General features: G+C 60.7%; 1 protein-coding gene across 3 annotated transcripts in view; it reads left to right on the top strand.

Moving 5' to 3' along the window:
* The first annotated feature begins 5,082 nt into the window (after positions 1–5,082).
* The window catches only part of CAMK2A (calcium/calmodulin dependent protein kinase II alpha), a 29,451-nt gene continuing 8,274 nt past the window's right edge, over positions 5,083–26,259 (top strand). For all 3 annotated transcript variants that reach the window (XM_026047435.1, XM_026047436.1, XM_026047437.1), the window contains exons 1-13: positions 5,083–5,334; positions 10,296–10,390; positions 12,455–12,514; positions 16,352–16,406; positions 16,782–16,847; positions 17,900–17,972; positions 18,735–18,837; positions 19,360–19,443; positions 19,951–20,045; positions 20,407–20,529; positions 21,058–21,141; positions 22,474–22,516; positions 24,100–24,140. In XM_026047435.1, the coding sequence (XP_025903220.1) occupies positions 5,273–5,334; positions 10,296–10,390; positions 12,455–12,514; positions 16,352–16,406; positions 16,782–16,847; positions 17,900–17,972; positions 18,735–18,837; positions 19,360–19,443; positions 19,951–20,045; positions 20,407–20,529; positions 21,058–21,141; positions 22,474–22,516; positions 24,100–24,140 (984 nt within the window). In that variant the 5' untranslated portion in view covers positions 5,083–5,272. The remainder of the gene's footprint in view (positions 5,335–10,295; positions 10,391–12,454; positions 12,515–16,351; positions 16,407–16,781; positions 16,848–17,899; positions 17,973–18,734; positions 18,838–19,359; positions 19,444–19,950; positions 20,046–20,406; positions 20,530–21,057; positions 21,142–22,473; positions 22,517–24,099; positions 24,141–26,259) is intronic.

The following is a 26,259-nucleotide window of genomic DNA, read 5'->3' on the forward strand; positions in this document are numbered from 1 at the left end:
ACGAGATGCGCGAGGTGTGTGGCTGCAGGCACGCGGGAATTCCTTGCTCAGCATCCCCACATGCGCCCAGGCATCCTGCACGGGTCATCCCTGCCGCCCCGTCTCCATGCGGGAGCCGTGTGGGACCCGGCGTCTCGCGCCCGGAGCAGAGGGGAGGTCTCAGGGAGGCCATTCCTGCCTCCTCGGAGGCTCCATCCCTCCTCGGAGATACAGGACTCGGAAGCCACGGTGGGGCCGGGGAAGCAGTGCTGTCCCGATGCCCGCCTCGCCGAGCCGCGCGCTGCATCCGCATCATCCCGAGCTCAGCCCCACTCGGTGCGCAGAGCTGCCCGCTGCGCCCGCGGCTGCGGACGGGCACGGCGCTCCCGGAGCGCCCGCGTGGCGGGGAAAACGCCTCCCATCCGCCCTCGGGAGGCTCCGAGCGAGGCGCTCCTGTGGGGCCGGGCACGGGGCGCTCCAGCGGCGAGCGAGGCGCCCGCGGCTGCGCTCCGAGCGCGGCTGCCGAGCAGCAGAGAGGGTAAATGGCTCCAAAAGCGTTCGGGATGCACGGTGCGTTTCCATTTACACAATGTATTTTACATTTCTCCCCACAGGTTTCTCTTGGTGCAGCGTGTGTAGGCGAAGGCCCTGCTGTGAATTTTGAAAATAGTTATTTTTGTCTCTGGAAAATGAGGCCCGTTAGGACTTGTCAGCTCTTGGATGAGCAGTGTGGGCTTTTTTTTTTTTTTTTTTTTTTTTTTTTTTCCCTCCTCTCTCTCTCTCCCTTGCAAAATAACATTCATTTAAAATCTGTCATTGAAAGATGTGACAATTGGCAGAATGTACACTGAATACCTTTCAGGGTGCTTTCAAGCCCCGTGTGTGAGAGAGAGGGATGGGAAGAGAATGCAGTGACACGTTTGTATTTTTTTTTTCCTTCTACTCTTAGGTGGATTATTTGGGGGAACTGGGATTTTCTATAGAAACAAAGAGAGGAAAAAAAAAATAAAAAAGCCCACAGCAAGACATAATACACAGGCCCTGTTACTGTAGAGATGGAAAGGAGCTTGCAGAGCCGGAGCGTGGATGTGTCTGTGTGTCCGTCCGCCTGTCCGGGCTGCTCTGTGCGCTCTGGTCACCACGCTGGTCTTTGTGCTCTGGGGCTCTGTCCAGACCCACAGACACGTCCCCTAGGACCGAATTACAGGCAGATTTTGCAGGGGCCCTGGGTACCTCCAGGGCTTCCCCATCCGCCTGGGAGCTGCCCGCAGCCTTGGAGAGCCCCCATCTCCATCCGCACCGCGCTTAGCGCGTCGCTCCACATGGATCCGCCGATGGATGTGGCCGCAGAGCGTCGCCATCCCGGGGCGCATCCTGCAACCACCGCTATCCCAAACCAACCACAGCAGGACGCGTCGCATCCCTCAGTTTACTACCTCATCCGAGGAGGGCTCCGAGGCTGCCGCACGGCAAAGTCCCTTGGTGCCCGGCACGAATCCGCGCTCCGCCAAAGCAGAAGAGCCCTCACTGCCCACAGCTAAGCCCGTTCTCCATAAGCCTGCTCTCCATAAACCCATTCTCCATAAGCCTGCTCTCCATAAGCCCATTCTCCTCGCTTTGCCGGGCGGCGGGAGGAGGAGGACACGGAGACCCACCACGGGGTGCCTGCAAAGGGGCTGGCGGCGGGAAGGGACCTTGCCGGAGGGAGCAGCGAGGCTGGAGCCGGCCGTGGGGTGGCGACAAGGCTCGGCAAACACTTTGCATTTCCATATTTATGTAAACGCATCCAAGTTTGGTTCTTTTCTTTCTTTCTTTTTTTTTTTTTTTCTCAAAAATGGAAATTTCCATGCAAACCTGTTTGTTTTTTTTTTTTTCTCCCTTTGGTTTTACTAATATCTCAATGAAATTGTTAGCCTTGCCTGATTTCGAGCTTTGCATCGCTGGCTTGCTGTTCCCCGGCTGATGCTGGTGGTGGTCAGCCAGGGGAGCCATGGTTCTGGGGCTGTTTGGTTTTGTTTTTAATAAAAATGTTGCCTTCTGAATTGTAACTAAAAGAAATAACCAGAGGAGAGTCTTGAAAAGAGGAAAAGGAGGAAGGAAAACAGGCAGCAAAATCTCCGGGTGTTTGCAGCACGCAAAGCGTGTCCTCGTGGGAGGAGAGCGCGCTCTCCTCCGATCTCCTTTCCAAGCGAAGTGCCCAAACTGCCTGTTTGGAGCCCGTTGGAGAGACCCGCTTTGGGAAGCATGAGCTCCAGGTGCAAAGGGGTTAAGGCAGCGGGTGGGCAGACGTTTATGAGTGGAGCACCCAGGAAATCTGTTCACAGCGAGGAGCCCGGAGCTCTCCCTGCTCCTTCCCTCCCGCTGCCCAGAACTCCGCGCGAGCCCCAGTCTCCGTGAGTCCCTGGGCCGGGCGCCGAGCGAGGGGCAGGTTCCCGGGGGGCGGCGGACACTGCGGATGCAGGGCTGTGTTTCGCCGGGGCCGCCGCGTCTCCATCTCCAGCCCCTCCGTGATTCCGTGACCTCCTTGCGGGTGTTTGGCGTGTGAGGTTTCCCCGTGGCAGACGGAGCTGGCGCCAGTGCCCGGGCCATGTGGTGGCTCCAGGGAGTCCCCGCACACCCAGCGTCCTGCCCGCAGGTCAGTCCCACGGCTCTTGTCCACAGAGCCCCCTGCTCAGGGCAGAGGTGGCCCTGGGGATGTCCCCTCTCCACCAAAAGCCGGGCGGTAGGGCCTGCAGGGACGGGGCGCGTTAGAAAACACAACCTTAAATGCAGATCTGTTCTCCTCGCCACGGTATTTATAATTCTCCCCTAAAAATAACCGAGAATTCAGCCTTCCAGAGGACATCAACTGAGCATCCCCCAGACCCCAGCTTGCGTGTGAAAGTGTCCCGCTAAATTTGGGATCTCTGCAATATGTAACTCGCAGCTCTGCTTGGTTTGCATGGGAGACACGGCTGCAGGCTCCGTGGGGCCCGGGCCCTCGTGCCCCAAGCAGGGGGGTCCTCACGGGGCTGCTGCTCCGTGCGGGAGGCTGAGCCCAGCCCAGGCCCCGCGGCTGGAGGGGCCGGAGCCCAGGGATGTTCCCACGGGATGGGCACCGCCAAGGCCCCGCTTGCAGCGCGGGTTGGATGCGGGAAGCACAGGGAGGCCGGAGCCATCCCTGGCGAGGCCGCGGCGAGGAAGTGCACGGGAGGAAGGTCTCCATCAGGTGGTGAGAGCCCAGCACAGCAGCAGAGCCCCGGAGCAGCTCCCGGGATAGCCAGGCTGCTGCTCCTGGAGAGGAGACTGCGGCGGGCGGCTTTCCCTGGAGGATCCTGGGGAGACCTGGCACCGGGACTGCCCATGCCCTGTGGTGCAAAGGGACCACTCACACCGCCACCATCGGCTCCTGGCCCCGGGCAGGCGCCCAGACACCTGCTTTGCTTCATGTTTTTCCCAAGCAATGGGAAAGCATCATCCCCAGTGCCGCCCGGAGCCATGGGATCGGCGGGAGAGCGGGGGCCGTGCGGCCCTTCCCAGTGCTGGAGCACATGGATTCACGCACCGGGCAGTCCACATGGGCATGGGGAGGAGAGGCCGGTCGGGGATGCTCACGGGGACACGGGCGCTGGCACAGAGAACACGGAGGCAGCCGATGGGGCACGGAGCCCCACGGACACAGCGCCTCCTCCGCGCGATCTCCTCATCCTCTTGGCCCTGGTTACTCATCCCGGAGGGAAGCGCCGCGCGGCGCCGGCCCCGTCGCGCCGGCAGCGCCCGGGCACCGCGCGCGGCTGCGGGAACAAAGCGGTGGGCACGGCAGCGGGTAATGGTGCAATTAATGGAAAAGCCATTAGACCTTTCTCCTCCTCCCCCTCCTCTTCCTCACTCCGCCACTTGCTGTCCTCCTCCACTTCCACCTCCTTTCTTCTCTCCCTCTCTCCGCTCCTCCTTCTCCCTCTCCTCTGGAAGATTTCTCCCTATTTTTGTCTGGTTAGAGCCTTTTCTTTTCCCTTTAACCCCTCCATGGCTGCCTGGCAGCGAGCTAAACCAGCCAAAATCCGTCCTGCAAATCCCGGCGGCCGCGGAGCCCTCGGAGCAGCCGGCATCGCCCTGCGGCACCGGGTGCCAGTCCACATTGCCCCTTGGCACGAGGGTCAGGCCTGCAAAAACAGACAGAAACGGGAAAAAACCCTGGGGGAAGAGACTGCTGCGAGGGTCAGACGGAAAGCAGGGAAGGGATCCCCCTCCCTGCTGCGCACCCAGATCCAACCACAAGGGTTGGCCCCGAGGGTCCAACCCTTGTGGTTGGATCTGGGTGCGCAGCCCGAGGGGCTCAGGGTGCTCTGGCACTGCCTGGGCTGCCGACCTGCAGCAAAAGGCCTCAGAGCTCATGGCTTGCTCCTTTTTATTAACATGTTCCCTGTTGATTTTCTTTCTTTTGTGCTTTTTCTTCGGTGTTTCTTTGCACACCGAGGGGCTGGCGGTGCGTTGCCCCGCGGGGCGCCTCCTCGGGGGTCCCAGCGCCGCCTCACAAGGACCGGGAGGAGCGGAGGGCTGCTGCTGCTTTGCTCCTGGTTCAAACCCTGGAGACGGGAGCAGGGAAAGGCCCCCAGGCCTCCCAGCCCCCTCCTCCCCGCTCCCGGTGGGAAGGAGAAGCTCCAAACTCCTCGTTTCCCACCGGCGCCGGGACCGGCCGGTGCAGGGTCCCGCACGGCACAGGGCGCGTTGGGACCTTCGTGCCCGGCACCCTCCCGGCCCCGGGGATGCAGGGGGGCCACACAGGGCCCCGGGGGTGCAGAGCAGTTGCCGGGGCGACGGCAGCCTGTCCATCCCCTCCTGCAACATGGATACCGCGGTTTCCATGGAAACCGGCCTTTTTTCTCCTTTTTTTTTTTTTTTTTTTAATTTGGCCCCGATTCCACTTCTGCCGCCGCGTCCCTCAATTTGCTTTCAACGTGGCCGCTTTCGGCTTTGCCCCTCGCCGGCGACCCCCGTGCCGGCGGCGCCGGTGCCCGCGGCGCGGTCCGGTCCGGTCCCAGCCCGGCGCTTGGGGAAGCAGTTGCCCCGGCAACAGAAACAGGGCGTTTCTGGCAGAGGTGGTCGCCATGGGGACGGGGATGCTGACGAAGGCTGGCGAGGCTGAGAAGACAAATTGCCCTCATCATTATCTGCGGGCTTGTCAATCAAACATATTCCCTTATTTACCTCGAGGAGGAGAGAGCCCCCGGAGCACACGGAGCGGGAGGGAGCCGGAGGAGAGGCACTCGCACCGCACTCGGCGCCGGGGAGGGAGCGCTCCCAGCCCCGCGGCATGGCCACCATCACCTGCAACCGCTTCACCGAGGAATACCAGCTCTTCGAAGAACTGGGCAAGTAAGTTGGGGAGAGTGCTTGGAGGTGCCGCCTCCGACCCGAGCGACAGGGATCCCTCTGCCCTCCGGAGCTGCCGTGGTGGGAGAGGCAGCGGGATGCAGTGCTTCCAAAGGGCTTGGTGGCACCGTGGGGCTGCGGCAATGGGATCCCTCTGGCAGAGCTGGGGCCTCGGGCAACTCCCGCAGCTGGGAGGAGGGACGGGACAGCGGGAGGTGAGTGGTGCCCCCCGTGTTTCCTTAGGGAAATCCTGTGCGCCACGTCCTTGCGGGAGCCTCCCGGGGAAGCCAGGCAGCTCCGCGGTGGCTGCTCCACATCCATTCCCCTTCCCCATCCCCGTCCCGAAAGTGCAGGGAGCGCGAGCGCCCCGCGGGTGAGTGACTGCCCCCCGGCCGCGGCTTTGCCGGGGTAGCTCCAGTGCCGCGCGGGCCGGACTGCGCCGATCCGGCTGTGCCGGGACCGGGAGCCGCGCGCTGCTCCGGCATGGCACGGAGCACCCGGCTGGAGCTGCGGCCAGGGTACCGCGCGGGCAGCGCGGTGCCCTGCGAGCCGGGGCGCATCGGGGTGCACAAACGGGCAGGCGTTTGCTGACTCCCCAACAAAACCCTGCCGTGGTTTCGGTGCCTCTTCTGCCAAGCAGCCTGTCAGTCTGGGCTGTACGGTACCTGCACACGGGCTCTGGAGCGGCGGGCGCCCGTGCCCGATGCCAGGGCGCATCCCTCTTGTGCAGCCCTGCCCATCTGCAGGCAGGGAAACTTGCTCCAGCTCCGCATCCCCGCATGGTGCTGGGTGAGCCCGTGCCTGGCCGGTGCCCACGCGTGGGTGGGAGGGAGAGGGGAGAGCGAGAGGAAGGGGAGGAAAAACATGGAGAAACCGAGAGGAGCGAAGCGGGGAGGACCGCGTGCCAGGCTAACGCGGTTAATCCTTCCCATGCAGGTGGGAGAACTGGTTGCTGCTGCAAACGCGTGCAGATCTTTGGAAGCAAAGGGCCCCCTGGTCCCGGGATGTGTGAATGTGTCTCTGTGCCCCCTCGGGGATAGCTCGGTGCTTCTCACCCAACTTGGCCGCTGTGTCAGCGCGGGGATGTAGGAGAAGAGCAGGGCAGGGAGCCGGGGTGCGGGTGTGGAGGCCGGCGCTGCTGGGCACGGCTGGCAGGGACGTGAGCGTCCCCAGGGCGCTGGGCTTCGGGAGCTGCTCTTGCAGGCGTTTCGTGGCCCATCTGGACACATCGCAGGGTGGGCAGGAGAGGCGGTGGATGGAGGCCCGTGGGTGCCACTTGGTGGCTCCAAGGGAGGTTGCTGGGACCTGGCCTGGCAGAAACAGCATGAGGAGCGACGGTGCCGTCAGCGACAGTGCCACGGGTACAGCGCCCAGCGCGGCAGCATCCAGATCAGCCCAGAGCCCCAGGGGCTCCCAAAGCACCACCGTGACCGACCTGGTCGAGAGACGCGTTTCTCTGAGCGCACCGTCGCTGAGCAGAACAGCCAGGGAGCAAAGTGGGATGTGCACGCTCCCGCAGAGCCGGGAGCAAAGCGGGACGTGCAGGGCCCATCCCAGCCCCGCAGAGCCGCAGCCCTCGCCAGCCCCCGGGCGCACCCGTCCCTGCGGACACGCAGGTCTCACCTCTCCCTCCTGCGGGGCCCGATGCAGCTCGCAAGCGGCCGCGCAGCAGCAGGGCTGCTCGGTGCCGGTGCTAAGGGCGGCTGCTCAAGCCTCGAGCGTCCTACCGGCTTTTGCCTGAGCCAGGAAGATGCAGGTGCGAGTGCATCTGAGCACTGGGATGTGCTCCTGAGTGAGCTGCAGGCCCCCGTGGGCTTTTCTGGGCACACAAGTCAATGCGCTGCAAAGCTGGTGGGGAATTTTCCACCGGGATGGTTTCCAATGCATCATGTGGCTTCCGTAAGATCAGCAGTTTCCCAGTGGGGAAATTCCCACTTTATGGGCTCCGAGTGGGAAGCCCAGATGCAGCGCTGCGCCGCTGGAGCACAGGCAGGCTCCGTGGTTGGAGGTGCAAGGACCGCCTGGGGGAATGACCCAGGTTCGTGGCGCCCCATCCGCACCCCAAAAGGCAGCAGCGGAGGTGGATGCTGGGGCAGCAAAGCCCCAGCCTCCCGGGTGCCCTGGGGTGATGCAGGAGCTGCAGGGGACAACGTGGGGTGTCCCCAAGCCGGCTGCCCGGAGGGGAGCTGGAGGGACCTGGGGTGACAATGGGAAGAACGAGATGACTCCTATGGTTCAAGTGCAATGAGGACCCAAGGGAGGGAGCAAAGCCCAAACCACAGGGGACTGCGTTGGCCACAATGGCTCTTGTGTCCTAAAAGAAACCCAAGGCTCCGGGAAGATCCCTGACACCTTGCAGAGCTCTCTCCATCACAGCGAGCCAGGGCAGTGTCCGGCTCCTGGTCTGGCACACGGAACCCCCGCATCTTCTCGGCTCAGCTCTCATCCATCCTCACCTGGAGACACCCCCCAGTTTAGGAAGGTGCCACGTAGGTGCTGGCAGCACCGGGTAAGGGGCAGCACTTGGCCAAAGGGCAACGGGGCAGGGGTGGCCCCAGCTCCCAGTGCTGGGTGCTGCAGGGGTCTGCGAGGCCCCTGGGCCTGCAGAGCTGCAGGAGAGGGGGATTTATTAAAAAGACGACAAAGAAGAAAAAGAAGAAATGAAAAGGAACAAAAAATCCCCAGCCCACACGCTTCTCTCTCGAAGGGAGATAAAATGCCTCGGAGGAGGAGGAGGAGGTGTTGAAGAGAGGGAGGGAGGCAGCAGCAGAGCCCGGCGCTGGCGAGGAAGGTGTGAAAGAGGGAAAAGCAGCAGCCGGGGGGGCGCCGGGCTGGGGGGCAGGAGGGGCACCCGGCCCTGCCGCAAGGAGGGTCCCGCCGAGCGCGACCCGGGCGGGCGCAGGGTGACGATGTCGGTGCGGCCGAGCAGCGCGCGGCGCTGAGGCCCCCGCGCTCCCTTCACCTAACGCTGCTGCCCGGGACAGGGGCTGGGCTGCCTCGGGCTGGCACTCCACGGAGCTCAAGCAATGGGGTTTCTGACAGAAAACACCGGGAACCAAAAGGCACGAGGGAAAAGGGACGTGGCAGGAAGCTGCCCTCGCCCCGTGCCGCCCGCGGGAGCCCCGTCCGGCTGCCCGGGGTCGCCTCTTCCCGCAGTGCACGGATGAAACGGGGGTTTCCAGCACGTTGGCCCGCTCCCCAGCACGGGACGAGGAGCCAAGTGCTGTCCGTGTGTGGCCAACCCCGGGGTTTCCTCTCCATCCCCAGGGATGGAGATGTGTCCCGAGCCATCAGCTCCAGCCCCTGCAGCGCAGCCCTGCCATCGGGCTGCAAATCCAGAGCAAAAATCCAAGGATGCGCCCAGCCATGGCACAGAGCACTGCCCTCACTCTCTGCAGGCCTTTCCATAGGCACCAGGATTGCAGGAAAAGAAGAGGAAAAAGAGGCACCTGCAGAGCTGTGGGGCCAGCAACGCCTCCCGGCTTCCCCCGCAGCAACAGGGCTGAAACGAAGCCTCCCTCCTGCCCCCCTTTTCCAATTAAACCTCCCCGCTCCAGGCTGCGGGGATATTAATAGTCCAGCCTTTCCAGTGGCCACGGTGCCTCGCGGGCTCCCGCAGGAAGCGCCGCTCGCTGCCCTGCTCCCACTCCTGCTCCCGGCCGCGCTGCCACTCGGCACGTGGCGCGTGCCACGAGGGGCGCGGGGCCGCCTGCCGCCCCGAGCCGCCCGTCCCGTCCCGTCCCGTCCGCCCCCGCCGCTGGGAAATCAATTAGGCGCCGCGGGCAGCCGGAGCGCGCCGGCCGCGGCCTTTCATTCCCTGCCATTTAGCGGGAGCGCACGGGCGCAGCGGGGCCGAGGTGGGCCGGGAGGTGGGGTTGCTTTTCATAGCTATTATTTGAGCGCGGCGATGGGCTCGGCAGGCACGGGCGCTGGGTACAAAGGTTGTGCTCTGCGCGCGGGCGTTGCGGCGTGGGCATTTGTGCGCAGCACGGGCTGCCGTGCTCGGCGCCAGGCGGCTCCGTCGGTGCCACGAGCTGGCGGGGCTCAGCAGAGCACGTGGCGGCCGCCCCCGCGGCGCCGAGCGGGGCGCCTGGGCTGCCGCGGGGTGCTGCTCGTGCCGGGAAGGCGGCAGCGCGATGCCGGGGCGCACGTGCGGCCAGGAAAGCCCCGCGCGTGAGCGGCAGCCGCCTGAGTCACCGTGCCCGGGTGCACGGGTCCCTGCTGTGCGCAATCTGCACGGCATCCTGCAGCCCGGCGCTCAGGCGGGATGCCTGAGCATCCTGCAACTTGGTGATCCGCCTGAGTGCCAGAGCATCCTGCAGCCCAATCCAGCAGGCGGGATGCCTGAGCATCCTGCGACTTGGTGATCCGCCTGGGTGCCTGAGCATCCTGCAGCCCAATCCAACAGGCGGGATGCCTGAGCATCCTGCAGCCCAGTGTGCAGGATGGATGCTTGAGCATCCTGGTCCAGCAGGCTGGATACCTGAGCATCCTGCATCGTGGACCAGCAGGCTGGATACCTGAGCATCCTGCAGCCTGGTGCTCAGGTTGGATTCTTGAGCATCCTGCAGTCCAGTGCTCAGGCTGGATGCCTGAGCATCCTGCAGCCTGGTGCTCAGGTCCCCTGACATCTGACAAGGGGTCCTCAGGGTCCCCTGTCCCCCTAGATCCTGGAGGGGAGAGGGGACTTCTTGGCTGCTTCTTGCACTGTCATGCCGTGCCAAGCATGCAAGGACATAGGGACACCGAAGTTAAGTACCTGGGTGCTGTGTGACAGCTATGTCCATTTCTGCTGCTCCTCGGGAGCCAACATCCCTGCTAAAGTGCTGCTATTTCTCCTGAGATGATGGATGAGGCTGCATGGAGAGGAGGGAAGGTGTGAATGTGCCTGGCAAGCAGGGAGCAGAGGGTGAAATGCTGCCTTCATCCCTCCACATCACCCCTTTGCATCCGTGTCTTCCCAGGGGCGCTTTCTCCATCGTCCGGAGATGCGTGAAGGTGCTGGCAGGACAGGAGTATGCAGCCAAAATCATCAACACCAAGAAGCTCTCTGCCCGAGGTGGGTGCGAGGGGGAAACGTCAGGGATGCTGCAGGGCTGGGGCGGCTGGGACGGCGGCTGGGCAGGGGAGCCGGAGCGGGACGGGGTGTCCTTGCTGCGTCCATGTGCACATGCTGTGTCCATGGGCGTCCAGGAGCGGGTGTTGGATGTGCTGCAGGAGGCCCCTGTTTGCACCGCGACAAATCTGAGCTCCGAGCTCCGTAAGGTTTGGGAGCCAGAAGTCTGGATGTCTCCTGGCTGTCTCCAGGGTCTTGAGCCTTCGCCCTTTCCTAAGCCCCCACAAAGGCCCTGGTGTCCCTGGGGACGCAGGTCTCCAGCAGCGGGAGCAGACCCTGCTCTTCCTCGCCTTGTCCTCCTCGTGGCGCCACGGGCAGAGCGGGAGCGGGCGCCCTGCCGCGCTGCTCGTGCTCAGGCTGCCGAACCCTGCGCCGAGCAGGAGCCGGTGCAGCGGGATGGGGACCAGCGGGATGTGCTCCGGAGATGGGGAGGAAGCCTGGGGGAAGGCAGGGCCATGAGGAGGCTGCTCCTTGGGGCAAGTCGCTGCGAAGCAAAGGTTCATGCTCTGCATTCTGCCTTTCTCCATCTTCCTCCTCACAGCTCTTCGTGCTCACCCCTGCAAGCGACACCTCTCCAGGGTTATTTTACCTGCTCTGGAACCACCAGCCTCCCTTGGCAGCAGCCCAAATCCTCCCAATTTGCCAACGCTAAGAGGGGAGAATGGCCTTTTTCAAGGCCAGGATCAATCCCCAAAGGGGCACGATGGCCCCTGGGCTGGCTCCCTGTCCCCTGCAGAGGACATGGAGGGACCGTGCGCAGGGATGGAGCGTGGGAAGGGACCTGCCCGGGCACAGGCTGCCAACATGGAGAGAAACCAGAGCTTTTGGAAGAGAAGTGGGTTCAGGGTCCAGGCTGTGAGAGGCCAAGCGAGTTTTGAGCAGGGAGGAGCAGGGCCGAGGCTATGCCTGGCTCCCCACAGCTGGGCTTAAACGTGGTGCACGGAGCAGAGGATGCTCCGGAGCTCCCGCAGCTCCCGGGGCCTCGCGGCACCAGGAGCCCCGGCCAAGGCTGTGTCAGCCCCTCGCTGGGCACCAACATGTGGGTTTTTCCACATCCCTGCACGCAGCGGAGGGGAGGCTGTGCCTAGGGAACATATTCCCCGTGCCCAGCACTCCCAAGAAATAAGCCCGGGGGCGATTAGCCTGCATTAGCTCCACAGGCACCAGCCCACGGCTGTTGGCTTGAGCTGCAAATATCCCAAGCTGAGAACCAAGAGCCATTAGCTAACAAACACTGGGGAAAAGAGGAGACAGCAGGAGGGAAAAAAAATCCAGGCAAGGAGAAGTTCTGGGGCTATGGAATGGCAAAGATCCCAGATATCCAGCAGTTCAAAGCAGGCTGGACAGAGGGGAGGGAATTGCGCCCTGGGGAAGCGCCTGTGCAGCCTTGCCGTGTGAGCAGCCGCAGATCCCCAGATTCGGTCAGACACGGAGCGAGACTCCGGGGTGTGAAGCAGGCAAGGCAGTGATGATAACGCCGAGAGACGAGCAGCCCTAATTATATCCTCGCTTCTCCCGGCTGCTGGGTTCCCGCTATCATGAAATGCGCTCAGGCAAAACTGCAGCGAGAAGGCACCTCCGTGTAGGAAGGCTGTTTCACGTCTAAGGAAAACAAAGAGAGGCAGAAAGAAAGAAAATGAAATGAAAATTCATCCTGGGCTGCCCCAGCAGGGAGGCTTTCCCGGCTGGGCCGTGGGAGCCGCATTGCTCCCTCCAGCCCGCTGCATAGCGGGGACAGGGACCGGTGATGCCCTAATTGAATGAGGTGTCTTGCTCCATATCCTGGCCTGTCCCTAGTGCTGGGAATTCCACAGAAAGGTGCCCTTGGGGGCAGAACCTCGTGTCCAGGGATGGGCCCGCACCTCATGGAGGGCACAGGAGCTCGGTCAGCGTTTGCTCCTTGCCAAATGTGCGTCCCCCTGCGCCCCAGCTCTAACCCTGGGGAGGATGGAAATGGGCTTCCTCCCTGCGCCAGAGGCACTAACCCACGGACGTTGCTTCTTTCAGACCACCAGAAGCTGGAGCGGGAAGCTCGCATCTGCCGCCTCCTCAAGCATCCCAACATAGGTAGGTGCGCGCCGCTCGGAGCCAGCGCCGGGCACGTGGAGCCGGGAGTGGAGCGGGCCCTTCCCACCCTGCTGGGCGCCTTCCCACCCCACCGGGCGCCTTCCCACCCCGCTGGGCACCTTCCACTCTCCAGCCCCTCCACGGGGCCGAGCCTCGCGGCTCCCATCAATAATTCAGGGCTGCCTGCGGCAGCAAGGGCTGCTCCTCCATCTCTGCGGGGAGGGATGCAGGACTTGGCCTGAGGGGCTTCACGGCAGCCTTGGAGCTGATGCAGAGAGCGGGACCTGCCTCCCCAGCCTCCTCTTCCTCATGCATCTTCAAACGGGGTCACCAGAAGAAAGGCCGATGTTTAAGTAGGTCCCAGCTAACCCACTTGGCCGTGCCTCCCCACGGGGCCGCGGGGCTCCGGCAGGCTGCAAGGGGGCTATTTTTACCCTTGGCCGGCACCGCGGCTCCCTCATCCCGCTGCAGGCTCCAGAACGAGGCGCCGGCGCGGAGCAGCCGGGAGCCGGGCGCGTGGGAGGAGCGGAGCTGCGGGGGGACGCGGAGACGGTCCCGCCGGCCGTCCATCTGAGAGGAGCCTCCCTCGGAAAAGCTGTTTCAGGAAAACTCCTGAGCCCCTGCAACAGACAAAAATAGGACAGAAGGAGAACGAGGGGAGGGGGTAAGCTGCAGGAAAAATCCCAAATCCCGGCATTGGCCAGGTTGCTGATGGACACTGTTGGGAACGCAAAGCCAGGGATGTGCTTGTCTCGAGGGGCTCCTGCTGCTTTAGGGAGAGGGATGCATGGCAGGATGGGAGCCCAACAACCCCAAAGAGCAGCAGGGAATGCCTTGGATGGAGCTTTCCCTTGCAGACCCCGAGGAGGTCCCTTGTCACCAAGAGCAGCCACCTCGCTCCCCTCCTGGCGCTGGATGTGCGTGGCTCCCGCCTGATAAATCTTTCAGACGCTGAAAAGCCTGTCAGCTTCAATATGTCCTGGGCAGACACCCCCATGGCAGCTCCAGGTCCCCTCCGTGCAGCCGGGCTCCAGGGCTGGCAGGATCCAGCCGCAATCTGGGACAACGAGGTTGTCATTAGGCACCTGCATCCCTCTGGCCTTGGTCCCCAACCCTATGTCCTCTCTAGGAGCTGGCCACACCGAGCTGCTTTTTTCCTGGGATTTCCCTGTGTAAAATGGCACTGGGCTGCACAGGCTCAGCAGCCCTGCATGCAGGAGTCCCTGCGGGTCTTTGGATGTTCACAGGACCCTTCCCAGGATGGGAGCACCTTGGCAGCTGGTGCTTCCCTAACTCCCAGCCCAGGATTGCTGCAGATTCAGGGATGACCACAGCATTTCACCCCATCCTCCTCCAGCTGAGCCCCTTAGCAGGGTATTTCAGCAGCACTTTCTCCTTGGCCCTTTTCCTCTGTCTCTTCACCCTGATCCCTTCACGCCCCAGCCATGGGCAGACTCCCATTGCTCTGCTCCTGCCCCACACCAGGCATTGCCGTTGAGCTCCCTCAGAGCAGCTGCACCAGAGAGGCCCCAGCTGGAAGGGGGTAAGGGCAGAAGCTGCTAAGGGGCCCAGCCAAGCTGCTATTTATACACAGGAGGCTCTTCTTTTCTCTCCTCACCCTCTTTCCTGCCCCTGGCCTCGGCCCTGCTCTTGCTGGCTGGATGCTCAGGCGAGCTGCTTGCCTTGCGAGCAGCACTCTGCCCTGCGAGCAGGCTGATTACCCACCGAGGAGCTGGACGAGCCGCCCCGCTGCAGGCCAGCGCTAACGAGGACACCGCGGCCCTGCTGCCGTAGGCTGCACAGGGAAGCAGGGAGAAGGGAGGCTGGGGCTCCTCGCTGCACCCAGGACATTCCCCCTGCAGCAGCTCTTCACCTACTCCATGTCCTGTGGGAAGAGCATGTCCCACAGCTGGGAACCCCAAGGAGACGCTGCCAGAGCTGCTCCCCTCCCCGCATGGGAGGTTTGCGTTGGAAAGCTGCATCCCCCAGGTTTGAGTGCCTGCAGCCAAGCCATGGTTCAGGATAACATTTTGGGGAAAAATGCAGTTTTTGGCCGTCTGCAGTTCTGCAGTGACGCTCTCCCTCCACTCCTCCTGCGCCTGAGCACTGAAACTCCATCCCGCTCTTTGCTCAGCTGCTGGCACTGGAGCCAGCGCGGCCGGGCACGACCCTCCCGGCTGGCTCGGGGTGGATGACGCTCGCACCGGGCTATGTTTGGAGAGGCCGCGGCCTGTCAGAGCTGCTGGGGCTTCCCCAGGCTGTTCGGTTATAGCTGCAACGGCCCAGTCCTTCCTGAGCAAGTCTAATCCTCTGCTGAACGCTTCGGAGTCTGCAGCATCCTGGGAACAACACTCCCAAATCCCTGTCCGCTGAGACAAAACGTGGAGGAAATTGGCTTCTTCTAACACAGGAAGGCCAAAAAGCTGGGATTAAGCGTAAAAGGAGAAAATGCTGAGCAAACGCAGGTGTCTGAGTGCAGGCGTAAGGTCTGTGGAGGCCGGCAGTAGGGAAGCAGGGGGAATAGCCACTAAATAAGCCGAGCAGCCCTGTGTCGTATTCAGGGCCACAGAGGAGACCCAAAGGACGGGCGCAGTCAGGCACAGCAAGCTGCTGCTGCTGCTGCCCGTTATTCTGGAAGAAATTGGGCCGAGGGGTGACGTGAGCGCTGCCGCCAGGAAGGGCATTGCAGAGCCCTGGGCAGCCCGGGGCTCTGCTGCTGGGGATGCCTGAGCTTAATGACTTAACCCTTAATTAGCTGGAGCTCCTGAGACCTCTGCGTGGGCAGGGGGTGATTTTTTGCAGGCATTTTGCTGTTCTCCAGATTTCCTCTCTGCTTGTGAGCGTTCCCTTTCCCTGTGTGCTCTTGGCAGCTGTGGGATCTGCCTGCTGTGTTTTGGGCACCCTGGTTCTGCTGGCACCAGCATCGGGGCTTGTTATTTCTGCTGGCTGTCTCAGGCTTGAGAGTGAAGGATGTTTCCCACTGATGTAGCTGCAGTGAAATCATCCAGGAGCTAAAGCTTGCACACAAATATTTACCTGATAGGTTTTTTTTCCCCTGACCTGTTTTCATGTACAAATCTGGAAGTTGTGTTGTACTGAAACCAGCTGATGAGTGGGAAAGGGTTAAATACAGCTGCAAAGAAACCAGAGCAAGATGTAAGATTCTGGGGCAGGTGATGCTGGATGCTGCTCTAATTTACATGCTGGGCTTTTTTTTTTTTTTTTTTTTTTTTTTATCTGTTCTGCCTTATTTCTGTGCCTTTCCCCTTGCTGTGCATCTGACTGCCAACCTGTGAGCAGGGAGCTAAGTGCAGGTGTGAGGAATTGGGCAAAAGACTGGCAGGTTTCTGCTCTGTGCTGCCCTGATTGGGGGGCAGCACCTTTGAGCGCCCTGAGCCCAGGGGGAGGCGAGCGGACGGGCAGGGAGAGGGATCCTTCCTCCGAAGGAAACTCATCCCTCGGTGATTCCCGGGCATCCCCGGCATGAGAAGTCCCAAGGAGAAAAGGAAGGTCGTGAAAGGCGAAGCCTGCGCTGCTGCCAAGGGCCTGGCAGCAGAGCGGCTTGGCTCCTGATCCAGCTCCGATCCCGGCACAGACGGAGAGCGCTGCTGTGCTCGGAGAGCCCCGCATGGCAGTGCTCCCTTTGGGCATGGCCATGGAGCCTTGCATCCAGGCAGGGGCATTCCCAGGGAGCTATTCCAGACAGAGCAGGGAGGGGAAGGAGCCATGGCCCTTCCTGCTGAGCCCGAGGGGAGCAAAGGCTCTGCTAGCAGCCAGGAGAGCTGTGTGGGAGCTGGGAATAACCTATGGAACATCGCGCTTCTGTCTCTGCTGCAGTGAGACTCCATGACAGCATCTCCGAAGAGGGTCACCACTACCTGATCTTTGACCTGTGAGTAAAAGCTGTGGTTAAACCTGTGGTTAAAGCCAGCCCTTAATCCACGGTGAGCTGTTTCCCCCCTGCAGGCTCTCCGAGCCCTATAGCACGATGCCTCAGACCCAGGGCTGGTGCAAAACCACATGCCCTGCATGACCCATCCAAATCACACATCCCTTTCCACCTTCCCCATCCTCCCCCTTGCAGCAGCCTCCCCAGCACGAGGCGTTTGAGCCGACTGCGCTGGCTCTGTGTCCCCAACCCACACGAGCACAGGCTGCTGATTCCTGCCCAGCATCCCAGCTCCATGGGGGCTGTTCCCGTGGGCTGAGCGCGGTGCAAAGCAGCCGTGTGGCATCAGGATCCCTGTGTAACTCTGCTTTGCTCCAGGGTCACAGGCGGGGAGCTCTTTGAGGACATCGTGGCCAGAGAGTACTACAGCGAAGCAGATGCCAGGTGAGCAGGGGAGATGCCAGGTGCCGCAGTCGGGAGCATGGCAGTGTAAATGTGCTGTGATCCCTGACATTCCCCTTCACACCTCCATTAGTTATTTGCAAGCATTTCTCTGGCATTTAGCACTCGGAAGCACTAATGAGGAGCAGGCAGGCCAGGCTGGGTGTGAGGACAGGCTCTAGCTGCTGTCCCTCCCACTGCTCGTCTTTGGCCACCCCTTTGCTTCTATGAGCTTGGAGAGGGGGACAGCATTTCACTGAGGGGATGTGACTCGACCAAGGTCACCTGTGCTGCCTGGGACAGCTCTTGGTGTCCCTAGCTCCTGCTGTGCCCTGGCTCTGCCCTCTGCGTGTGGGGTAGCCCATGCAGGGGATGGTGAGCACGGCTGGCACGAATGTCCGAGCGGCGGTAAACTCTGCACTGCCTCCGCATGCATGGAAAATATCCCCTATTTATAGGCCTAAAGTGATCTCCTTATTTAATGTTCTGCCTGCTCTCAGTCCACATACAACCTATCCACTTATTAGTGTCATATAAATAAATTAAAATACATGTAAATAAAGACCTTCTGCTTGGCAGACAGCTGTTTGGGAGGGGAAGCGCTCATTGCCTCATTCTTTTTCCCTTCCTTTCTCATGCATGCAGCAGAGCCAGGGTTTAATGAGCTATATATAAAGTGAGCAGACACAGCGAGAGCCACCTGCATTAGATAAGACGAGGGAAATGGGGCTGAAGTAAAGGCTCGCTTTGTGTCGGCAGAGCTCATCTGCTCTGCCGGGTGTCAGAGCCCGGATCTGGGCTCGTGTCGTGGTGGAGCTGCCAGCTCCAACTCCCCCAGCGCCTCCGGGAAGGCGCTCTGGGCTCCCAGGCTCCGGCAGTGCGCGGGGGATGGATGCAGAGCGAGCGGCCGGGATACAGCCGCTTCCCGGGCTGTGGGTGTGCAGCGTTCGGCAGGGAGGGATGGTGCTGGGATGGGGCGACGGGCTGGCGCGTGGTGCTGGAGGATGAGATGTAGGCGAATGGATGTGTCTGTTTTCTCCTTCTCTCACGCGCAGCCACTGCATCCAGCAGATCCTGGAAGCCGTCCTGCATTGCCACCAGATGGGGGTGGTACATCGGGATCTGAAGGTGAGAGCGGCGGCGGAAGGGCCTGTGGGATGTGGGGACCCCATCTGTGGTGCAAAAGCCCAAGGAGTAATGTCCAGAGGAGCCCTGCTCTGACATGCCCTCTGGGCCAGCTGAAACACTGCAAAAAATATCGGGAGTAGAAGCTTTGGGAAAGCCACAGAAAACAGGCAACCTACAGGGCTTAAAGATAGAGGGGAGAGAAAAAAATAAGATATTTCTAGTCCAAGGTCCTCTAAAGAGCTAGTTTTCCTCCCAGGAAGATGCAGCTTGTGCCTCTGAAATGTCTTGCTATGGAGAGAGGCAGATGGGACAACCAGGGAACAGGGAAGTGCTCCTGGATGGGATGGGGAATGGCTGCAGTGCATATTGCAAAGCTTCCCATTTCCTGGGAACAGCAGAGCACAGAAGAAGGGAAGAGGGCAGCGTGTGCAGGCAGGAGCGCCCTGATCCTCTGGCATTGCCGCAGTGTCCCCCTGTTGTCACACCACGAGCCTGGCTGCAACAGGCCGAGCTCGTGTCTGGTCCCTGTGCCCCAATTTCTCCCCCTGTAAACCACAGGCCTCCATGTGCTGGATCTCCTGTTGCTGCGGTGCTGAGACACAGCAGGACGAGCTAATTGGGAGGCACTTACAGAGCCCTGGCCTCCCCAGGCCCATGCTGGGAATCTCCCGCACGGCTCCGTTGCAGCTCATGGCCAGGTGGTTTGAACACACAGCGGGAGGCTGCAGTCACAGATCTCCCAACCTTTGCTTTCTTCTGCAGCCGGAGAACCTGCTGCTGGCGTCCAAGCTGAAAGGAGCAGCCGTCAAGCTGGCCGACTTCGGCCTCGCCATTGAGGTGGAGGGGGACCAGCAAGCGTGGTTCGGTGAGTAGCAACGGCCCCAAGGTGGGTTGTTCCCCAGCCCTCTTTGGCACGCGTGGTGAAGTAGGGCCAGCAACGCCCAGGAGGCTCCGGGACAGGCACATGTGCCCAGGTCCTAAACACTGAGTTATGAGAGCGCCCTGGCAAGGGCACAGCAGGGGAAGAGCAGTTCGAAGGCTCCTGCTGTGCCCTCGAGCCAGCCCGTGTATTGATCCAGGACACCAGCAGCCAGCTCAACAGGGACACAGTGAGTCACCAAGGTGCTCTGGAGAGGCCACAGGCTGGTGGTATGGGCAGAGCCGGGGGAGGAAATCCTCCTTTGGGTGCTTGAGGCATGTGGATGTCCAGGAAATGGGGACTGGCTCGGCATCCCTGTGATCCCCTACACCGACCCATCAGCTTGTGATGTGCCAGGGCAAAGGGCTGTCCCGCAGTGTCTGCCGTTAGCCAGGCACTGCCAGCACATGGTGCTGCGATGGGCTCCGTGACCGAGGCGGTGACGGGATGTCTCTCCGTGGTCACTAGGTTTTGCCGGCACACCGGGATACCTCTCCCCGGAAGTGCTCCGAAAGGATCCCTATGGCAAAGCTGTGGACCTGTGGGCTTGTGGTAAGTCGGACTGCAGCTGGAAGGTCAGGATTGAATGCACAGTCACCCCGGGCACTGCTGTGGGTGCCAGGCCAGAGTGTTCAATGTGCAGGAGCTGACGCTTGCATGCAGCTGTCCCCGGAGCAGCACCCTCTTTCCCAGCCAAGTGGCTCTCATCACTGATGGACCAGCCTCCTTCCTCCACACGCGAAGCCCTGGAATGTGGAACCAGGCCACTGTATCCGCAGGGAGCTTCGTGCTCCGCAGTGCGGAGGAGCCCTCCCAGTGTGCGGGGCTCGCACGTGTGCGTGTGGGTGCCTGCATCAGCTGCCTTCCTCCCCAGCTGCCCAGCACGGGAGCATGGAGATGGCCTGGCTTTGTCTTGTTAATTAGGGAACAAATTGCCTTCCTTAAAACTCCCTTTCTCTCCTGGAGCTAGAACTGCCCCCAGTTTGGGTCCTGCAGCAATATAAATTCTTTGCCACTTACCAGCACCCAAACCATATCTGTTCTTCCTCTCTTGGACAGGAGTCATCCTCTATATCCTGCTGGTTGGGTACCCTCCCTTTTGGGATGAAGACCAGCATCGCCTCTATCAGCAGATCAAGGCTGGTGCCTATGATGTGAGTGTGTTTGCCTTCCTCTTCTTGTGTGCTGTCCCCACTCTGCTGCTGCCCCCTCGTTGCAGTCTGCTCAGATGGACGTGAGCTTTTTCCCACTGCTCTGCTCAGAGCCCAAACCACCCTTGTCCACAGCAGTTGTCCAGGCACATGGTACAGGACACACAGGTGTTATCCCTGCCCTTCTTTGCTTCACCCTCTGCCCCTGCTCTGCTCTTCTTTTCCAGCTGGCAGCTCTTTCCAGTAAATTCCTTCACCCAACCCTGTCCTGTGAGCAGATCCTGCTGCATTTGGGAGGTCTGAGATGAGCTTCTGTTTCCACTGCTTGTCCCCTCTTCTCACCTTGTTCTTGTTGCCTTGGCAGTTCCCTTCCCCAGAGTGGGACACGGTCACTCCTGAGGCAAAAGATCTCATCAACAAGATGTTAACCATAAACCCGTCGAAGCGCATCACAGCAGCAGAAGCTCTAAAGCACCCCTGGATATCGGTGAGCTGGTGGGAAAGGCTAGACATGGTGGGCGGTGGAGGGACACGAGGGCAACCCCCCCAGTGCTAGCACAAGTATCTCACATCCACGGCTGGGAGCAGGGCGTGCAGTGCAGGTGCAGCAGCCCATGAGTCTTGCAGCCCTGTTGCTCACCCCTCGGAGCTGGGATCAGCTCCAAAGGGCAGGAATACCCTGGGAACTTGTACCATGGGCAGACCCCAAGACTCCTCACCACACATCCAGGCAGCTTGGGTGCAAACTCGGGACACCAGGAGCATTCCCTGCGAGCATCCACGCAGCCAAGCGAGCGCCTTCTGACTCAAGAGCCGGCAGCTCCTGCTGCCTATTAAAGTTTTATCTGCTGCTGCTGCTGCCGCACGCAGCCGTGGCCGACGCCGGAGCCGCAGGAGACAGCACACGTGTTCGTGTGTGTGAGAGCGGGGATGCGCTCCCGCCACGCTGCGCTCGGCCTCCCTCTGCCCCTCTCCTCTTCCTCCCTCCCTGAGCTGAGTGTCTGTCTCTCCTCAGCACCGTGCGACCGTGGCATCATGCATGCACAGGCAGGAGACCGTGGACTGTCTGAAGAAATTCAATGCCCGGAGGAAGCTGAAGGTAACTCTTACGTTCTCCTTTCCAAGCTGGCTAGGAAAGGCATGGCCAGATGGTTTGGGGGGTTGTTGTCTGAGTGGAAAAGGGCAGAGTGCCTCTCTGGAGAGGGTTTGCGTTGATGTGCATTGGGGATCTGCTCCAAAGGACGGAAGAGGTCAGTGGGTGCCAAGGGCTGCACCAGGAGCTCCATTGCCTGGGGAAAGGCTGCCCTAAGGCCGAGCACTGAATTGCATAGCAAACTGTTGCCAACCAGGATAAGGATGTTTCCCCTTGGGACAATGTTAGACACAGATGTGAGCAGCACAGCAAGACCCTTTGCCTGATGTGGGAGCCAGACGAGCCGCGTTGCACCCAGGGAGCAAGCAAAGTGGAGGCAGGCAGGCTCAAAGCTGAGGCAAGGCTGACCTGTCACAGCAGCCCCACAGACCTGCCCTTGCTGAGTGCTATTGTATTTGACCTACCCTAAAATCCCCCTGAGGAGCTCAGACCTGTGGCTACTTGACTGTGTTGGTGGCAGCCTGCTGGGAACTGGCTCCGGACTGGTTTGAAAGGGAATGCTCCCACTGGAGCCAGCATCATCCATCGCTTTCCGCAGCTTTTCCTGGCTGCAGGGGGGCTCTGATCTGCACTGGAGTTGGACCCGCTCCTGTTTCAGGCCTGAATGCACTGTGGCACTAAGCAGTAGAGCCACAGGCTGCTAACAAGATTATCAAGAAAAGAAACCAGCTATAAACTATTATTACCTTTCAGCTAGACAAGTAATCAAATTAGTTCAGGCATGTACTTCAAAATAGTAATCCATTACTGTGACTAATTAGTCTGAAGTAATCTCATTATACACTAAGAAACTAGTTAGTGGAGTCAGTTGGAAGAGGGGAAATGTTTTTATAAACATTATCTTGCAGTGTTTTTCTTTGCCACCGTGACAAATCCCCACCCCGCTGCTGTTAGCAGCACAACTTTAATTACAATTAAATTCAGGTCTGCTCCCACTGACTCCCCACCACCCAGCTGCCCTCCCGGCTCCATGGTGTCCCTGTCCCTCTAAGGCAGAACGAAACCGAAATCTGCCCCAGGATATTTAATATCCCTTTAATCTCGGAGGGAAGGCAGGTTCAGAGGATGCAACCCAGCGCGCTGGCATTGCAGTTAAGGAGTCAGGTACCAGGGCTGGTTTTGATGGCAGAAGGGAACTGCTGCCCCGTGGGCCCATCCCTCCCAGCAAAGCCTCAGAAAGATGATGAGTGGGGCCTTCTTCCCGGTGGGGACAGTGTGGGCAAGTGCAGTGTGCCAGGGCCTAGTGCTCCTTTCCCTCCTGCTTTTTGTGTGTTTCAGGGTGCAATCCTCACCACCATGCTGGCCACGCGCAACTTCTCCGGTAGGTGCCATCTCCCGAGCTCCCACCCTGGCTTTGCCCTTGGGCTGTGCCGAGGGGCTCCGGGAGGCCCGTCTCGCCCTGGAGCTCGCCCAGCGCTGCTGCCTCCCTCTGCCCCTCCTGGTCCCCAGGGCCTGTGGAGCTGCGGATGCAGCCTGGGGAGACCTGGGCCGGGCAGGAGAGCACCTTGAGGCTCGTGGCTGCCTTGGGGTGCCTGGGGAAGGGGTTTGTTTGGAGGTGTCCCCTGAGGTTTGGGACGTCAGGGCTTGTGCGCAGCCGCTCGTGTGGGAGTGTGGGCAGGCTGGGTCCTGCCAGGAGCACTCCCTGGCGGGAAGCTTTAGTCCCCAGGGTAGCACGGCGATGCCCATGGGAGCTGCCTGGCTGGCAGCATGTGCAGCCTGTGCCACGGGGCAGGCCCTACAGCAGCCCCAGTGGGAGCTTCCCCCTCCTCTGGGAATACTGGGCTGTTGGAACCGAGCCTGGCAGCCAGGCTTGTCTATTTCTAGGTGATTTCACCCCAAAAGGAACCAACTGAGCATGATGCTAGTTCCCTCCTCCAACCCACCCCAACCCTTGGTGCCCCAGACCTGCCCCAACTCGTATGCACCATGTGTCCCCTGATGCACCACAGTTTGGGCCAGGCTTCATGGATGGGCAGCTCACGGCAGGGCCTGGGCTGGGCCAAGGAGAAGCAGAAGGGGCGTTTTGGGTGGTTCCGACAAGGCATCCCAGGAGCTGTGGTTCACAGCAGGGGCGTGCGGGGCTGCTGGGCCCAGCGAGGCGCCGTGGGGAACGCTGAGGCTCGCCTTCGGCATCCGCATTTGTCACCGGGCGCTCGCGCCGACACATTTAGCCCCTGTGGGCAGCCCGCGGCGGGGCTGCAGGACTCCAACAGCTGGGGGGGATCCGGTAGCAGGCCTGGGAGGGGAGGCGCATCAGGCACGGAGCATCAAAGGGCAGGAAATTCGGCCGCCCCTTTTCCCAGACCCACACTGGCTCCCGGGATCCGCAGCTCCAGCCCCGGGGACACGTGGCTCCAACCCTGGGTGCATGGCTGGGTTGGTCCCTGGGGACTCGGGACGCCCCGGGGAGCCGGGGCGAAGGCGGCCGCTGTAGGTGGACGCTGGGGAAGGCGCCTGCTTTCCGTCATGGTCAAAATGTGCGCGGCAGCTGTCGGGCTGGCGGGCCGGCACCACATGATCCCGCAGCGTGGGGCTAAAATTAGAGGGCGGCGGGCGGAGAGGCCATTCCTCGGAGCCGCCTCGTTAGCTGGCAGTGCCTGTCCAGAGCTGGGGTCCTGCCAGGGAGCCCCACGTCCCCCACGCTCTGTCCAGAGCCCCCAGCCTCCTCGTGCGATCCCAGCTTGGTTTAACGGGCCGTGCCTGTGGTGGAAGGGCCAGAGCCCTGGAAGAGCCAGCGAGGTGGCCCCTGAGCACTGGGAGCTGCACAGAGAGGTCGCAGGCGAGAGGAAGAGTCCGGTGCCTCGTCCCGGGGCGTCCCCCCATCTGGCATCATGCTACTCATCCTCGGCCTGCTGGTGCTGGTGCCCTGCCTGGCTCTGCTCACCTCCTTCCTCCTCTCTCCAGGAGGCAAAAGCGGCGGCAACAAGAAGAATGACGGCGTGAAGGTAAGTGCTCCGGCTCCGCTCCCTCCGGCTGCAGCGGGGCGGCCGGGTCCCGCTCCGCCGCCACGGCCGCGCTTGAAAGGGAAGTTGTTGGCCTGGACCTGGAGCACGTCCCGGGCCCTGGCGTGCCCGTCCCGGTGGGGAGAGGAAATGTAGAGGTGGTTTTGGAGCGTGGTGAGCACAGGGCCCAAGCTGCTGCTTCAGCCTGGGAGCAAGAGGGGCACGCGGGGAGAGTTTTCTTTATTTGACCCAAAAATGTGTGTGCCCCGTGCTGCCTCTGGAGGAGAGAGGCTAATGGAGAGAAGGCAGCTTTGTACTTGAGCTCAGGGGCTGCCACTTCAGGCTGACAGAGTTGTTCAGGGAGCAGGGTCACTGCATCTCCGTCTTGCAGGGGTCCCACATCCCAAGAAATGCCCAGATGGAAGAGCTGGGGGATGCCGGCCTCTTCCTTGTGGCTCTGTCCCAGCTGGAGTAGGGCTCTCCCTGCAAAGCTCCAATCCTGACTACTGCCCTCCAAGCCCCCCATCCCTGGTGGCACTTGAGTGTATTGAACTCTTCTAGCCCTGCTCCCAGTCCCAAGCCCTCAGTTCAGAGCCAGAAAGGACATACCTGTGTGGCAGTGCACCATAAATGATGTGCTTGGAGGGCCATGATCTTGGGCTGCAAAAAGTGCTGCAGATTTGGCTACCTCTTCGCTTGTGGGCCACAGCTCTGCTCGGGGATGAAGTGGGCTCTGGGCAACAGCTAAAACCTGCCTACTCAACAGCTTGTTCTGACGATAGAGATGTGATGATTGGAGAGCTCTATCTTTCTTTTCCACAAGGGAGTTGCCCATGTAAAGGTCGTTCCTTACATATTCTCTAGGCCTCATGAATACCACCAGCTCGTGCTCAGCTGCTGAGAAGTTGTATGATTACATCTTGCATCACGATGCAAGTCATGAGCCTTGGGTGCCTGCTTGCAGCAAGGCCTCTCTTCTTACTGAGACCTTCTGTAGGAACCTGGTATTGAGTTGTGGGAAGCACCAGATTCTGGAAGAGCAGAGCTCTCAGCTGGCTTCTGCTCTCCTTGGTCCAATGTGCAGTGAAGCCAGAAGTCTGCTGGTGAATTGTTCCTCTCCCACTCCTTCCAGCCCCAGTGGCTCCAAACCTGAGAACTGACCACGTGGAGCAGACTGAGTGCGAGTTGGTGGAGTGTAGGTGAGAGCAATCAAGAGGTGCTTTATTAAGTTGAAGGACACAGGCTTCATCAGGTATGGTCCTGAATTTAATTTTCCAGCAGAAGGAGGCAGGCTTAAATTTCATTTCTAGCATGGCAGGGATGGGAATGGTGTTAGAAGACCATTTAACGTCCAACACGCCCAATGTGCTAATGGTGCTCTCTCTTAGCCTTGGCAGTAGCTTGAGGGTAAGTGTTATCCTGGAAATAGTTGATTTGAGTAATGCCAAGGAATACCCAGGAAGAGGAACGCAACGAAGGCGGAGGAAGGCTCATTCCTAACAGGTAGCTTGCTTTGACCATCTTCAGCATTAGTTTTTCCACATCTCCTTGTCCTGCTCAGCATGGAGGGACTGGCAATGTAAATATTTTGTGGGAGCACAAGAAGTGTGACAGGGAAGCTCATTTTTTCTGGAGGAAGCTTTTATGACCCAACATGGGCAGCTGGCAGAAGTCGTTGGATTTGTTTCTTATCCTGGAAAAGGAAGGCAGGAGCCTGGAAGCCCCCTGCAACCCAAGTGTGGTCAACGGAGTGCATGTCTGTCTTGCACCCTCGCATAGAGAGTGGAAAGGTGGGGAGGGGAAGGTCCTGCTTTTTGGGTGAGCTGTGCTGCCAGCCAGGCCATGGGATGTGCTTGGTAGATGAGTTGTCCCTGTTTGTAGAAACCTGCTGGAATGGCTTTGCCCTGACAGCAGGCAGGTAAGAGGCAGGCACATCTGGAGCTCCTGTCCCAAGCCACATAGGTGGACAGCACATGGCAGGTGCTGACTCCATCTGCCAGCACAGCCCTCCAGCATCAGGACTCTGCTAGTCCAGGCTAAGAGGGCTCAAAATTGAAGGGAAGCTCCCTTCTAAGGAGCTTCCTCCCCTACTAAAAGCATTCAGAAGACCAAAAATTCCCCA

The sequence above is a fragment of the Nothoprocta perdicaria genome, unplaced genomic scaffold (assembly GCF_003342845.1).
Source record: "Nothoprocta perdicaria isolate Ctin4 unplaced genomic scaffold, notPer1 scaffold_5, whole genome shotgun sequence".
In the NCBI taxonomy this organism is placed as follows: Eukaryota; Metazoa; Chordata; class Aves; order Tinamiformes; family Tinamidae; genus Nothoprocta; species Nothoprocta perdicaria.